At 47.4% G+C, this 14,865-nt stretch overlaps 1 protein-coding gene across 4 annotated transcripts in view; it reads right to left on the bottom strand.

Moving 5' to 3' along the window:
- Window positions 1-14,865, bottom strand: part of si:dkey-246g23.2 (solute carrier family 66 member 2) — an 82,202-nt gene that overhangs the window by 42,631 nt on the left and 24,706 nt on the right. For all 4 annotated transcript variants that reach the window (XM_046352553.1, XM_046352562.1, XM_046352533.1 and 1 more), the window contains one exon: window positions 459-675. In XM_046352553.1, the coding sequence (XP_046208509.1) occupies window positions 459-675 (217 nt within the window). The remainder of the gene's footprint in view (window positions 1-458; window positions 676-14,865) is intronic.

Genomic DNA, 14,865 nt, shown 5'->3' with positions numbered 1-14,865 from the left:
CTTATTGATGTCACCTGTTAAATCCAGTTCAATCAGTGTACATGAAGATGAGACAGATTAAAGGATTTTTAAGCCTCAATTGAGACATGGATTGTGTAAGTGCGCCATTCAGTGGGTGAATGGGCAAGACAAAAGATTTCAGTGCATTTGAACAGAGTATGGTAGTAGGTGCCAGGCACACTGGTTTGAGTGTGTCAAGAATTGCAACGCTGCTGGGTTTTTCAAACTCAACAGTTTCCCGTGTGTATCAATAATGGTCCACCACCCAAAGGACATCCAGCCAACTTGACACAACTGCATCCCTGTTGAATGCTTTCGACATATTGTCAAGTCCATGCCCTAAGGGCAAAAGGGGCTGCAACTCAACATTAGGAAGCTGTTCCTAATGTTTTGTAAACTCAGTGTACACCACAGAGGTTTCATGGAGTGTGTGCCAGCCTGCCAGGCCACTCACTCACCTCATGCCGCGGGTGGAGTGGTTGTGGAAGTTATGCAGAAGCTGTGGCACCCCCAGCATGGCCTCAAACAGCACGGCCAGGGAGCCCAGGCCCTCCACGAACAACACAGAGTCCAGCAGGAGAAGGGTGAGGAAGGCACACAGCACCGTGAAGGCAAAACAGAATAGCAGGTAGTCCTCAAATGCACTCCAGCTCCAGAAGTAGCGCAGGTCGAGATCTAAGAGAGGGGTGGGAGAGAAGAGAGAGGGAGTGATAGAGGGAGAAGGGGAGGGGGAGAGATCCCTTCATTAGAAAATGCACCATCACAGACATTCATTGAACACACCACACAAATCAATAGAGTGCAAGTAAGTGAATGAAACAGAGACTCAGAAGCTTTTTCATCAAATGAAAAACAATCTGGCTCTGGACCCTGCAAGTGTCATCACTGGGCCCTTTCCACCACACGGAGCCAATACAAAGCTATAGAGAGCTATTCCTTAACTCATTTAACCAGATTGTGTTTTCAAGCTCTGCTTTTTCAAAGTAAAGTCAAATGTAGCCATTGAGGCGAAGCCTACACTCTGACCAATGAGAAAGGGACGCAACATGGCAGCTGAAAGAAAATGTGGTCACAGACCGAGAGCTCTTTTCTCACTGTAACAAATATTCATTATTCAGATATTCTAAGAATATTTAAACTTCCATCCATTATTTTCTGTTTGCACTGGCAGCCCAATAGGGTCGGCCTACTGTATATAGTAGCAGAGCCCTAGAGAGAAGACTGTTCACAGAAAATAGAGGCATTTAAATACAGTTCCAGATCTGCTTCAGTGACGTTATTATTGCCATTGTTCATCTAATTGTATTCTAATGCAATTCATGGAAAAACGACCTAAAAAGAAAGAGAATGAGGAAGACTGCATGACATAAAAGACAAGAACAGTCAGAAAGAGAGAGTACTAAAGAGACCCCCCTGAGGGTCACAAGCTGAAATAAGAGTGACCTAAAATCCAGAGACAATCATGCATACTGTGTCAGAGGTTCTCTGTCTGGTAATGGTATATATAGGACCAGTCAGCTCTTCACAAGACATCCCACATGATCAATGGCCTCATATTCCTTTGAAATTACTGGAGAGGGGGGAATAGAATGAGCTGACATCAGCTGAATGGGATTGATAGTTAAATAAGAGCCCATTTGTTAGTGAGCCGACTGGACTGTGACCTTCCATATAGGAAGTGGTTGTGTTCCGCGCATTGTCATTAGGTTCTGCATTCTGAGCGCCTGCACAGAACACACGGCAGTACCTGCCAGGGGGAACAGTGGCGACGGTGGGACACACCTGTCAGGAACACAGACCGCTACACACCACCTCCGTTGCCGGGCCCACGGCACTGTGGGAGAGGCAGAGTGAGACGTCTCATAGCGAGCACAGAGCAGCGTGCATGATTAATGATTAAGCTCCTACAGATCCAACACAGAGATAGGATCTGGGGGGGGGGGGGCAGGATGGATGATCAGAACAGAGAGGGGGACAGGACGCGTACACTCGCTTATGACAGCACGCACACGCACACGCACACACAGTGCTGCGTCCGTCCTTGCAGGGAGGGCCAGGGCCCACCACCATGAATAATATCTGTAGAGCCAGATGCTGACACTGATAGAATCTGAACAGGCCTTACTCAAAAAATAATCCTCACAGGACTTCATTTTCACCTGCAGAAAAATCTGATTTTACACGCCCCCCCTCCCACTGTTCTAGTGTGCTGGAAGCTTCAGGTAAAAGCTCTGCCCTTTGCGGGCACATGAAAGCTTCTGTCCCCTTTAAATTAGATGGGCTAATCACTACTGGCACTACTACAGCTTGCCCTGTTTTCCAAACTGTGGTCTGTTTTTCCCAAATACAGTATAGCGCCCTCTAACTATTCACTCCTCTCTCTCTCCATGCACTCCACCTCTCCTTTTAAAAGCCTAATAGTTTTATTTGCACACGCAAAATACACCTACAGTAAATTGTCCAGTAAAACACAATGAAGAAACATAACCAATGAATCTGAATCACATCTAAAAGAACAATCAGTAAATGTCCCTCTCATCTCCCCTTTCAACCTCTCCTGTCATCCCCCTTTTTCTCTCTCTGCCATCCAGGCTGCTACAGCATCAGAGGCAGGCCGGCCTTCCCAGTGAGATCCCTGACAGTGTTGTGCTTAGCTTAGCCAGTCTGGAGAGGAGAGCAGACTTGTTGACAGGCCGCACTTCAAAAGACCCACACAAGAAGGTGCTGTACTGAGGAGGAAAAGTGGGGAGGTGAGGTGATTCTTTTCTCAACAGCCCTTCAAAGATCAAACATTTCAATTACTAAAACCGCAACAAACAAAAGTGCTCAATGGAAATTCTTCAAACATCGTGACAGTGTCGGTAACCCAGGGCAAACAGGTTTACAGCGGAGTCCACCCTAACCACATCTAGGATGCCATCTAGGGTTTACATTCTGCCAGTTATCTGGAAGACAGGCAGTACAACAAACAGCTGCCAGTGTTAGTAGTGTTACAGCGCCCCATCGAGATTGTCCATCTCAGCCCACAACAAGGAAAAGGAGAGGGAAAGAAAGACACATTTCACTCGAAGCATTTCATGTCATGCAGAGTACAGAGATATCTAGAGAAAGACAGCTAGAGAGGCCCAGAATATCCAAACTCATCATCCATAGAGCCAACTTTGAGCCTCCCAGCCAGAGGAGACCCAGCTCGTGATGGGTCTACTCCATCACAGCCCACCCCAGGCTCCAAATCCCACCCCAGGCCCCATGCCCAGTTCCAAGGGAGTCCCAGTTCCATATGCCATCCCTGCACTGCTGTCCTCCTGCTGGGTCACCAGGGGCAACCCAGCCACCCTCACTGTCTGTCTTCTGAACCCATGACTCTGGGACAGGTCAACCATCGGCACAGAGATACTGCCATTTCAGCTCATAGTACGCCCACGAGTATCGATTGTTCAAAGGGAGGTTGGATCCAGTTAGGTTGGATCCAAGATAATAAAACCATTAAATGAGATCTGCCAGACAAACCAAGAGAATAACAGGAAGTAGGCATACATAGTCAGCGTGGTCTGCACACATTTTACTCAGCATCACTCAGACTGTGACGAATAAAGCACCTCTCAATTAGAAATCTTAACATGGCACCTATGCCCAAGTGCCATGGGCTATGGGCAGAGATCTGGCTGTCATAGGGGAAGCCTGCAGGACAGGCTGAGGTTTGGGTAGCACAGGCTTTAACGAAGGCAGTAGACACAGAGGGCCTGGTTTCCTCAGTCAGCAGTGGGACTGATTGGCCTCTCATTAGGAAACACTAGACCACTGTCCTGTCTCATATTACACAAGTAGGTGTGTTACTGCACATACTCAACATGGAAACAAAACATACAATATGTTTCCTCTTCAAGCTTCACCTCTTTCACGTCATACTTTACATAGGAACACTGCAGAGCCCAAAAAGTCATTAAAATCTTGCCCCTAGTCAAAAAGTAGGATTTTTGTATTCATCAAGTTGAATTTGAACAAACGTGACAAAGGGGGTTTCGATTACAGCTGTATTACAGCATCTGAGACTGACTGGGTACCAGACAAACTGACATGGGCATAACTGCTGATCAGAGAGCAGTAATGTGTGCCTGAAAGTGGCTCTACTCAAATTCTACTTGAGAAAGAAAATGTACCGTACCCTTCTCATAAGCTCTTTGAATATTCTGAACAAGGACAAAGACCGTGCTGATATAGCTATGTCATTAAGCTTATATTCAATTAAGCAGCTCTAAGTACACCGATTAAATTAGAATTAAAATACAATTTCTAAATAATTTAGGCATTCAGGCATATCCATATTTGCATTTAGCTATATATAGTAGATGACTGCAGTACTATTCTATTGTCTTGTGGCCCTGCTGCAGTGTCCTATGGTTCTGACCTGGGTCAGTCACATCAGCCCCTGCCTGTGTTCAATTAACATTTACTAAAATAAATCATGGACTGATTTGCATTATATGTCATTATAATATTCATACACATAGTAGTACACAATTTTATCCTACATTTACATTTAAGTAATTTAGCAGACGCTCTTACCCAGAGCGACTTACAAATTGGTGCATTCACCTTCATCCAGTGGAACTGCCACTTTACAATAGTGCATCTAAATCTTTTAAGGCGGGGGGGTGAGAAGGATTACTTTATCCTATCCTAGGTATTCCTTAAAGAGATAATTTCACAGGCAACACAAACCAAGGCAATCACATCCCTGAATGCTCACTACAGCAGGTCATGTTAGGTGGGCCTTTTCAAGATACTTTCCATAAAGATCTAAGAGAATAAACTAAACTTGACAGTCGGGCAGAAGACTTGAGTTTAAAGTGTGGGTAACTCAAACTTTTGCATGACGTCAAATGTCCCATTGACGTCACCTCTATGACAAGTTATTTACTTAAACGGACACAATTACACATACTTCCAAGTTAGGATTTGTCCTCGACTCCTTTTCTGAGGTAGCCTACAAGACAGACACAGACACCTAACCTATTACAATAACAAATGTTTCTATTCTGTCAGAGCAGCAGAGATAGACTAGTCTATTTGACAATGTGGATTGCAATGACCTCCTTGTGGATTGCAATGACCTCCTTGTGGATTGCAATGACCTCCTTGTGGATTGCATTGACCTCCTTGTGGATTGCATTGACCTCCTTGTGGATTGCATTGACCTCCTTGTGGATTGCAATGACCTCCTTGTGGATTGCAATGACCTCCTTGTGGATTGCAATGACCTCCTTGTGGATTGCAATGACCTCCTTGTGGATTGCAATGACCTCCTTGTGGATTGCAATGACCTCCTTGTGGATTGCAATGACCTCCTTGTGGATTGCAATGACCTCCTTGGCCAAACAGGTTAGAACTGATCAATCAATCATCCAGCATCCTCCCAGAACACATCCTGGTAAAGGCCTGTGCAACTCTCTGACACCTCCTTGAACACATCCTGGTAAAGGCCTGTGCAACTCTCTGACACCTCCCTGAACACATCCTGGTAAAGGCCTGGGCAGCTCTCGGACACCTCCCTGAACACATCCTGGTAAAGGCCTGTGCAGCTCTCGGACACCTCCCTGAACACATCCTGGTAAAGGCCTGTGCAGCTCTCTGACACCTCCCTGAACACATCCTGGTAAAGGCCCGTGCAGCTCTCTGAACACATCCTGGTAAAGGCCTGTGCAGCTCTCGGACACCTCCCTGAACACATCCTGGTAAAGGCCTGTGCAGCTCTCTGACACCTCCCTGAACACATCCTGGTAAAGGCCCGTGCAGCTCTCGAACATCTCGCTGAACGCATGCTGGTAAAGGCCCGTGCAGCTCTCTGACGCCACACAGAGTGAAAAAATATAGACTGCGGAAGGAGGGAGTAGGCAGGTCATTGGACATCCCATCTAAATAATGACTTTTTAATGAAGGCCGGATGGTAATTAGACAGGGGTCAGATTGGGTGATGCGGTAATCACACCCCGAGAACGCCTGCCACCTTGGTAACGTTCTGACAGAGCAGCAGCTGGAATGTGCATTCGGAAAAGTAACCAGATCCCTTGAATTTTTCAAAATTTTGGGGTATTACATCCTTATTCTAAAATGGATTACATTTAAAAAAAATCCTCATCAATCTACACACAATACCTCATAATGACAAAGTTAAAACAGGATTTTAGAAATGGAAATACCTTATTTACATAAGTATTCAGACCCTTTGCTATGAGACTCGAAATTGAGCTCAGGTGCATCCTGTTTCCATTTATCATCCTTGAGATGTTTCTACAACTTCGAGTCCACCTGTGGTAAATTCAATTGATTGGACATGATTTGGAAAGGCACACACCTGTACATAAGGTCCCACAGTTGACAGTGTATGTCAGAGAAAACACCAAGCCATGAGGTCAAAGGAATTTGAAGAACACAGGAAGAAGTTTAGAACCACCAAGACTCTTCCTAGAGCTGGCTGCCCGGCCAAACTGAGCAATCAGGGGAGAAGGGCCTCGGGTCAGGGAGGTGACAAAGAACCCAATGGTCAATCTGACATCTCCACTGAGGAACACTGGAGCCCTGGGAGAACCTTCCAGAATGAGAACCATCTCTGAAGCATTACACCAGTCAGGCCTTTATGGTAGAGTGGCTAGAAGGAAGCCACTCCTCAGTAAAAGGCACATGACAGCCTGCTTGGAGTTTGCCAAAAGGCACCTTAAGGACTCTCGGACCATGAGAAATGGTCTGCTGAAACCTTGATTGAACTCTCTGGCCTGAATGCCAAGTGTCACGTCTGGAACAAACCTGGCACCATCCCTACAGTGAAGCATAGTGGTGGCAGCATCATGTTGTGAGGATGTTTTTTCGGCAGCAGGGACTGGGAGACTAGTCAGGATCAAGGCAAAGAAGAACAGAGCAAAGTACAGACAGATCCTTGATGAAAACCCGCTCCAGAGCGCTCAGGACCTCAGACTGGGGTGAAGGTTCACCTTCCAACAGGATAACGAAACTAAGCACACAGCCAGGACAACGCAGGAGTGGCTTCAGGACAAGTCTCAATGTCCCTTAGAGGCCCAGCCAGAGCCCAGACTTGAACCCGATCGAACATCTCTGGAGAGACCTGAAAATAGCTGTGCAGCGACACTCCCCATCCAACCTGACAGAGCTTGAGAGGATCTACCAAGAAAGTGAGAAACTCCTCAAACAGGTGTGCCAAGCTTGTAGCGTCATACCTAAGAAGAGTTGAGGCTGTATTCACTGCCAAAAGGTGCTCCAACAAAGTACTGAGAAAAGGGTGTGGATTTTTTATATTTTTTATTTCACCTTTATTTAACCAGGTAGTCTAGTTGAGAACAAGTTCTCATATGCAACTGCGACCTGGCCAAGATAAAGCAAAGCAGTGTGATACAGACAACAACACAGAGTTACACATGGAGTAAACAATAAACAAGCCAATAACACAAACAAGTCAATGACACAGTAGAGAAAAGAAAGTCTATATACAGTGTGTGCAAAAGGCATGAGGAGGTAGGCAATAAATAGGCCATTGGAGCGAATAATTACAATTTAGCAGATTAACACTGGAGTGATAAATGAGCAGATGATGATGTGCAAGTAGAGATACTGGTGTGCAAGAGAGCAGAAAAGTAAATAAAATAAAAACAGTATGGGGATGAGGTAGGTAGATTGGGTGGGCTATTTACAGATGGACTATGTACAGCTGCAGTGATCGGTTAGCTGCTCATTTTTTATTTCAAATTAGTTTTTTTGCAACTTTTTCAAAAAACCTGTTCTTGCTTTGTCATTATGTGGTACTGTGTGTAGATTGATAAGGGAAAATTGTTTATCCATTTTAGCATAAGGCTGTAACATAACACAATTAGAAAAAGTCGAGGGGTCTGTAATATAGAGTTGTCAGTTCATTTATATGTTCTAATGTCTTCATATTGGAAAACATAAAGTAAACATTATCACAACAATCCTTTAGTGATCTTTGTACACACATTCATGGCATAGACTTGGTTCAAGACAGACATACAAAAACAGAGGACAAGGTCATTCCTCAACAACAGCTTTGACCACTGTCTAGCTGTCCAGTCACGAGCCAAATGAAAAAAAAAACACCACCAGGCATAGTCAAGGTGACATTGTCATTTCTATATCTTCGGTAAGAAAAGAGCATTGTCTGGAAAGTGGTCTGATAGATAGATTCAATTGTCTGACCAGAAATACCTAAACTCACCCCTCTCAGCCCTTTCTCAGATTATCTATTATTTACACCGGTCTTATCTGACCAAGAAGTCTTCTATTGATAATGTGTCTGCTGGGTGGCAAATAATTCACAGGCGTCATATCGAGCAGGACCTGCTAGTCCCTCTGTGCATTTTCCCTTATCAGGACCCTCCTCACTGCTCCAGCTGCTCACCTGGTGATCACTATCACACAAGTCACCTTCACATGGATTAAGTGTGTGTGTGTGTGTGTGTGTGTGTGTGTGTGTGTGTGTGTGTGTGTGTGTGTGTGTGTGTGTGTGTGTGTGTGTGTGTGTGTGTGTGTGTGTGTGTGTGTGTGTGTGTGTGTGTGTGTGTGTGTGTGTGTGTGTGTGTGTGTGTGTGTGTGTGTGTGTGTGTGTGTGTGTGTGTAAACACACCAGCAATAAGAATTGACCAAACCTTGTCTACTAGGCTCTTTGTTGACTGTCATGCCTACCTCTTAGAATGCTACATTTACATTTACATTTAAGTCATTTAGCAGACGCTCTTATCCAGAGCGACTTACAAATTGGTGCATTCACCTTATGACATCCAGTGGAACAGTCACTTTACAATAGTGCATCTAAATCTTAAAGGGGAGGGGGGGGGTGAGAGGGATTACTTATCCTATCCTAGGTATTCCTTAAAGAGGTGGGGTTTCAGGTGTCTCCGGAAGGTGGTGATTGACTCCGCTGTCCTGGCGTCGTGAGGGAGTTTGTTCCACCATTGGGGGGCCAGAGCAGCGAACAGTTTTGACTGGGCTGAGCGGGAGCTGTACTTCCTCAGTGGTAGGGAGGCGAGCAGGCCAGAGGTGGATGAACGCAGTGCCCTTGTTTGGGTGTAGGGCCTGATCAGAGCCTGGAGGTACTGAGGTGCCGTTCCCCTCACAGCTCCGTAGGCAAGCACCATGGTCTTGTAGCGGATGCGAGCTTCAACTGGAAGCCAGTGGAGAGAACGGAGGAGCGGGGTGACGTGAGAGAACTTGGGAAGGTTGAACACCAGACGGGCTGCGGCGTTCTGGATGAGTTGAAGGGGTTTAATGGCACAGGCAGGGAGCCCAGCCAACAGCGAGTTGCAGTAATCCAGACGGGAGATGACAAGTGCCTGGATTAGGACCTGCGCCGCTTCCTGTGTGAGGCAGGGTCGTACTCTGCGGATGTTGTAGAGCATGAACCTACAGGAACGGGCCACCGCCTTGATGTTGGTTGAGAACAACAGGGTGTTGTCCAGGATCACGCCAAGGTTCTTAGCGCATTGGGAGGACACAATGGAGTTGTCAACCGTGATGGCGAGATCATGGAACGGGCAGTCCTTCCCCGGGAGGAAGAGCAGCTCCGTCTTGCCGAGGTTCAGCTTGAGGTGGTGATCCGTCATCCACACTGATATGTCTGCCAGACATGCAGAGATGCGATTCGCCACCTGGTCATCAGAAGGGGGAAAGGAGAAGATTAATTGTGTGTCGTCTGCATAGCAATGATAGGAGAGACCATGTGAGGTTATGACAGAGCCAAGTGACTTGGTGTATAGCGAGAATAGGAGAGGGCCTAGAACAGAGCCCTGGGGGACACCAGTGGTGAGAGCGCGTGGTGAGGAGACAGATTCTCGCCACGCCACCTGGTAGGAGCGACCTGTCAGGTAGGACGCAATCCAAGCGTGGGCCGCGCCGGAGATGCCCAACTCGGAGAGGGTGGAGAGGAGGATCTGATGGTTCACAGTATCGAAGGCAGCCGATAGATCTAGAAGGATGAGAGCAGAGGAGAGAGAGTTAGCTTTAGCAGTGCGGAGCGCCTCCGTGATACAGAGGAGAGCAGTCTCAGTTGAATGACTAGTCTTGAAACCTGACTGATTTGGATCAAGAAGGTCATTCAGAGAGAGATAGCGGGAGAGCTGGCCAAGGACGGCACGTTCAAGAGTTTTGGAGAGAAAAGAAAGAAGGGATACTGGTCTGTAATTGTTGACATCGGAGGGATCGAGTGTAGGTTTTTTCAGAAGGGGTGCAACTCTCGCTCTCTTGAAGACGGAAGGGACGTAGCCAGCGGTCAGGGATGAGGTGATGAGCGGGGTGAGGTAAGGGAGAAGGTCTCCGGAAATGGTCTGGAGAAGAGAGGAGGGGATAGGGTCAAGCGGGCAGGTTGTTGGGCGGCCGGCCGTCACAAGACGCGAGATTTCATCTGGAGAGAGAGGGGAGAAAGAGGTCAGAGCACAGGGTAGGGCAGTGTGAGCAGAACCAGCGGTGTCGTTTGACTTAGCAAACGAGGATCGGATGTCGTCGACCTTCTTTTCAAAATGGTTGACGAAGTCATCTGCAGAGAGGGAGGAGAGGGGGGGAGGGGGAGGAGGATTCAGGAGGGAGGAGAAGGTGGCAAAGAGCTTCCTAGGTTTAGAGGCAGATGCTTGGAATTTAGAGTGGTAGAAAGTGGCTTTAGCAGCAGAGACAGAGGAGTAAATGTAGAGAGGAGGGAGTGAAAGGATGCCAGGTCCGCAGGGAGGCGAGTTTTCCTCCATTTCCGCTCGGCTGCCCGGAGCCCTGTTCTGTGAGCTCGCAATGAGTCGTCGAGCCACGGAGCGGGAGGGGAGGACCGAGCCGGCCTGGAGGATAGGGGACATAGAGAGTCAAAGGATGCAGAGAGGGAGGAGAGGAGGGTTGAGGAGGCAGAATCAGGAGATAGGTTGGAGAAGGTTTGAGCAGAGGGAAGAGATGATAGGATGGAAGAGGAGAGAGTAGCCGGGGAGAAAGAGCGAAGGTTGGGACGGCGCGATACCATCCGAGTAGGGGCAGTGTGGGAGGTGTTGGATGAGAGCGAGAGGGAAAAGGATACAAGGTAGTGGTCGGAGACTTGGAGGGGAGTTGCAATGAGGTTAGTGGAAGAACAGCATCTAGTAAAGATGAGGTCGAGTGTATTGCCTGCCTTGTGAGTAGGGGGGGAAGGTGAGAGGGTGAGGTCAAAAGAGGAGAGGAGTGGAAAGAAGGAGGCAGAGAGGAATGAGTCAAAGGTAGACGTGGGGAGGTTAAAGTCGCCCAGAACTGTGAGAGGTGAGCCGTCCTCAGGAAAGGAGCTTATCAAGGCATCAAGCTCATTGATTATCTCTCCGAGGGAACCTGGAGGGCGATAAATGATAAGGATGTTAAGCTTGAAAGGGCTGGTAACTGTGACAGCATGGAATTCAAAGGAGGCGATAGACAGATGGGTAAGGGGAGAAAGAGAGAATGACCACTTGGGAGAGATGAGGATCCCGGTGCCACCACCCCGCTGACCAAAAGCTCTCGGGGTGTTCGAGAACACGTGGGCGGACGAAGGGAGAGCAGTAGGAGTAGCAGTGTTGTCTGTGGTGATCCATGTTTCCGTCAGTGCCAAGAAGTCGAGGGACTGGAGGGAGGCATAGGCTGAGATGAACTCTGTCTTGTTGGCCGCAGATCGGCAGTTCCAGAGGCTACCGGAGACCTGGAACTCCACGTGGGTCGTGCGCGCTGGGACCACCAGATTAGGGTGGCCGCTGCCACGCGGTGTGGAGCGTTTGTATGGTCTGTGCAGAGAGGAGAGAACAGGGATAGACAGACACATAGTTGACAGGCTACAGAAGAGGCTACGCTAATGCAAAGGAGATTGGAATGACAAGTGGACTACACGTCTCGAATGTTCAGAAAGTTAAGCTTACGTAGCAAGAATCTTATTGACTAAAATGATTAAAATGATACAGTACTGCTGAAGTAGGCTAGCTGGCAGTGGGTGCGTTGTTGACACTACACTAATCAAGTCGTTCCGTTGAGTGTAATAGTTTCGACAGTGCTGCTATTCGGGGGCTAGCTGGCTAGCTAGCAGTGTTGTTTACGTTACGTTGCGTTAAAAGAACGACAATAGCTGGCTAGCTAACCTAGAAAATCGCTCTAGACTACACAATTATCTTTCATACAAAGACGGCTATGTAGCTAGCTCTGTAGCTAGCTACGATCAAACAAATCAAACCGTTGTACTGTAATGAAATTAGATGAAAATGTGATACTACCTGTGAATGCGACCGGGTTGTGAGTCTATTCGGTAGACGTTGGCTAGCTGTTGGCTAGCTGTCGGCTAGCTGTTGGCTAGCTAGCAGAGTCTCCTACGTTAAGGACGACAAATAGCTGGCTAGCTAACCTCGGTAAATTAAGATAATCACTCTAAGACCACACACTCTAAACTACACAATTATCTTGGATACGAAGACAGCAAAGACAGCCATGTAGCTAGCTAACACTACACTAATCAAGTCGTTCAGTTGAGTGTAATAGTTACTACAGTGCTGCTAATCGGTGGGCGTTTGCTAGCTGGCTAGTGAAGACTACGTTAGGACGGCGAAATACGATAATTACGCAATTATCTTTGATACAAAGACGGCTGTGTAGCAAGCTAAGAAGAAATTGCTAAGATTAGACAAAACAAACCGTTGTGCTATAATGAAATGTAATGAAAAAGTTATACTACCTGCGGAGCGAAGTGACGATGCGACCGCTCGCTCCAACCCGGAAGTGCTGTTATGTAGGCGCAGGGCAGACCGATTGTAATAGCAGTGTGTGGAGGGAGGAGAGGAGAGTGTGAGAGTGTGAGGTGATGCGGCATGTTGCACATTGTTTTTAGCATGCAGAGTAGTACACTACACCCTTGACCACACTCCTTCACCAAGGTCAATCCTCTGTGTTCAACCACTCCTCTCTCCTATCCTGTTGTCATCCTCTAAACATGCAGCTGGCCTGCCTACCCCGGCTGATGTTCAAATAAAACGTACCTCACAGTGCAGTGTGCAACATGCCGCATCACCTCACACTCTCCTCTCCTCCCTCCACACACTGCTATTACAATCGGTCTGCCCTGTGCCTACATAACAGCCTTCCCTCTAACCACTTCTACAAGAGCACAGCAAGATTACAGTTGTTCGTGCATCATCCATTTGTGAGTTTTACCTGAACTCTCCTGCCATACAGGGAATGATGAGTCATTAAACTCTATTTATTAAACTCTAATCTCTATATTCTGGTTTCCACATGGTTCCCGACTGTGTGCTATTACAGTGAAGTGTCCTGGGGGGACAAAGGGAGCATGGACTGTAATGTCACCGTGACCTTATGGTCAGGAGAAACATTAAGGAAAAGTCACCATTTTATCCTTACCTACACCATGCCTTTCTGGAGAAAAAAAATTATAATTCCTAGCCCTGAGGGGGAAAAATAAAAATAAAAATTTTTCAACATTGTTTTGAGGGCAAGTGGTAGCTGGGGAGTCAGTAATGACTTAGTATGGGTAGAATCAGGACAAGACAAGGACAGAGCCAATAAAGGGCTTTTATCTCTAGTTCTCTGAGTTAAATGGAAGTTACACAGCAGGATTAAGACTGCAGGATGATGAGGGCGCGAGAGACAGAGCGACAGAGCGCGAGCGACAGAGTGCGCGAGCGACAGACAGAGCGTGTTGAGCGACAGACAGAGCCTGTTCAGCGACAGGCAAAGTGCATCGAGCGAAAGACAGAGGGAGCGAGAGCGAGAAAAAAGCAGTTCTGATAAGAGTTACATAAGAACAATGCAAGCCAGACAGTGAGAGTGGCTTCAAGGGCAAAGCATAACAGCAACACACGCATTGCAGCAGGGTTTCCTACCGCAGCAGGCAGATGACACCAGCCAGGCTCCAGACTCTATAATCTATACAATGCCAAGCTACACACCTGACTGTCACCCATTTAGGGCCAACTAACTAACTTATAAACTCATTTATGTCTCAAGCTCTGCCAGGTTGGATGGGGAGCGTTGCTGCACAGCTATTTTCAGGTCTCGCCGGAGATGTTCGATTGCGTTCAAGTCCGGGCTCTGACCAGGCCACTAAAGGACATTCAGAGACTTGTCCCAAAGCCACTCCTGCGTGGTCCTGGCTGTGTGCTTAGGGTCGTCGTCCTGTTGGAAGGTGTACCTTCGCCCCAGTCTGAGGTCCTGAACACTTTGGAGCAGGTTTTCATCAAGGATCTCTCTGTACATTACTCCATTCATCTTTCCCTCGGTCCTGACTAGTCTCCCAGTCCCTGCAGCTGAAAAACATCCCCACAGCATGATTCTGCCACCACCATTCTTCACCATAGGGATGGTGGCAGTTTTCCTCCAGATGTGATGGTTGGCATTCAGGCCAAAGAGTTCAATATTGGCTTCATCAGACCAGAGAATCTTGTTTCTCATGGTCTGAGAGTCCATTAGGTGCCTTTTGGTAAACTCCAAGCAGGCAGAGGAGTTAACACTACCATAAAGACCTGATTGGTGGAGTGCTACAGAGATGGTTGTCCTTCTCCCATCTCCACAGAGGAACTCTGGAGCTCTGTCAGTGACCATCAGGTTCTTGGTCACCTCCCTGACCAAGGCTCTTTTCCCCCGATTGCTCAGTTTGGCGGGTGGCCAGGTCTAGGAGTCTTGGTGGTTCCAAACTTCTTCCTGTGTTCTTGGGGACAATCAATGCTGTATAATTTTTTTTGTACCCTTCCCTAGATCTGTGCCTCGACACAATCCTGTCTCAGAGCTATACAGACAATTCCTTCGACCTCGTGGGTTTGTTGTTGCTCAGACATGCACTGAACTGTGGGACCTTATTTAGACTTTCCAAAT

This window comes from Oncorhynchus gorbuscha, linkage group LG01 (genome assembly GCF_021184085.1).
Source record: "Oncorhynchus gorbuscha isolate QuinsamMale2020 ecotype Even-year linkage group LG01, OgorEven_v1.0, whole genome shotgun sequence".
Lineage (NCBI taxonomy): Eukaryota > Metazoa > Chordata > Actinopteri > Salmoniformes > Salmonidae > Oncorhynchus > Oncorhynchus gorbuscha.
Note: the sequence above shows the minus strand (reverse complement) of the source record. Positions and strands in the feature narration are given on the sequence as shown.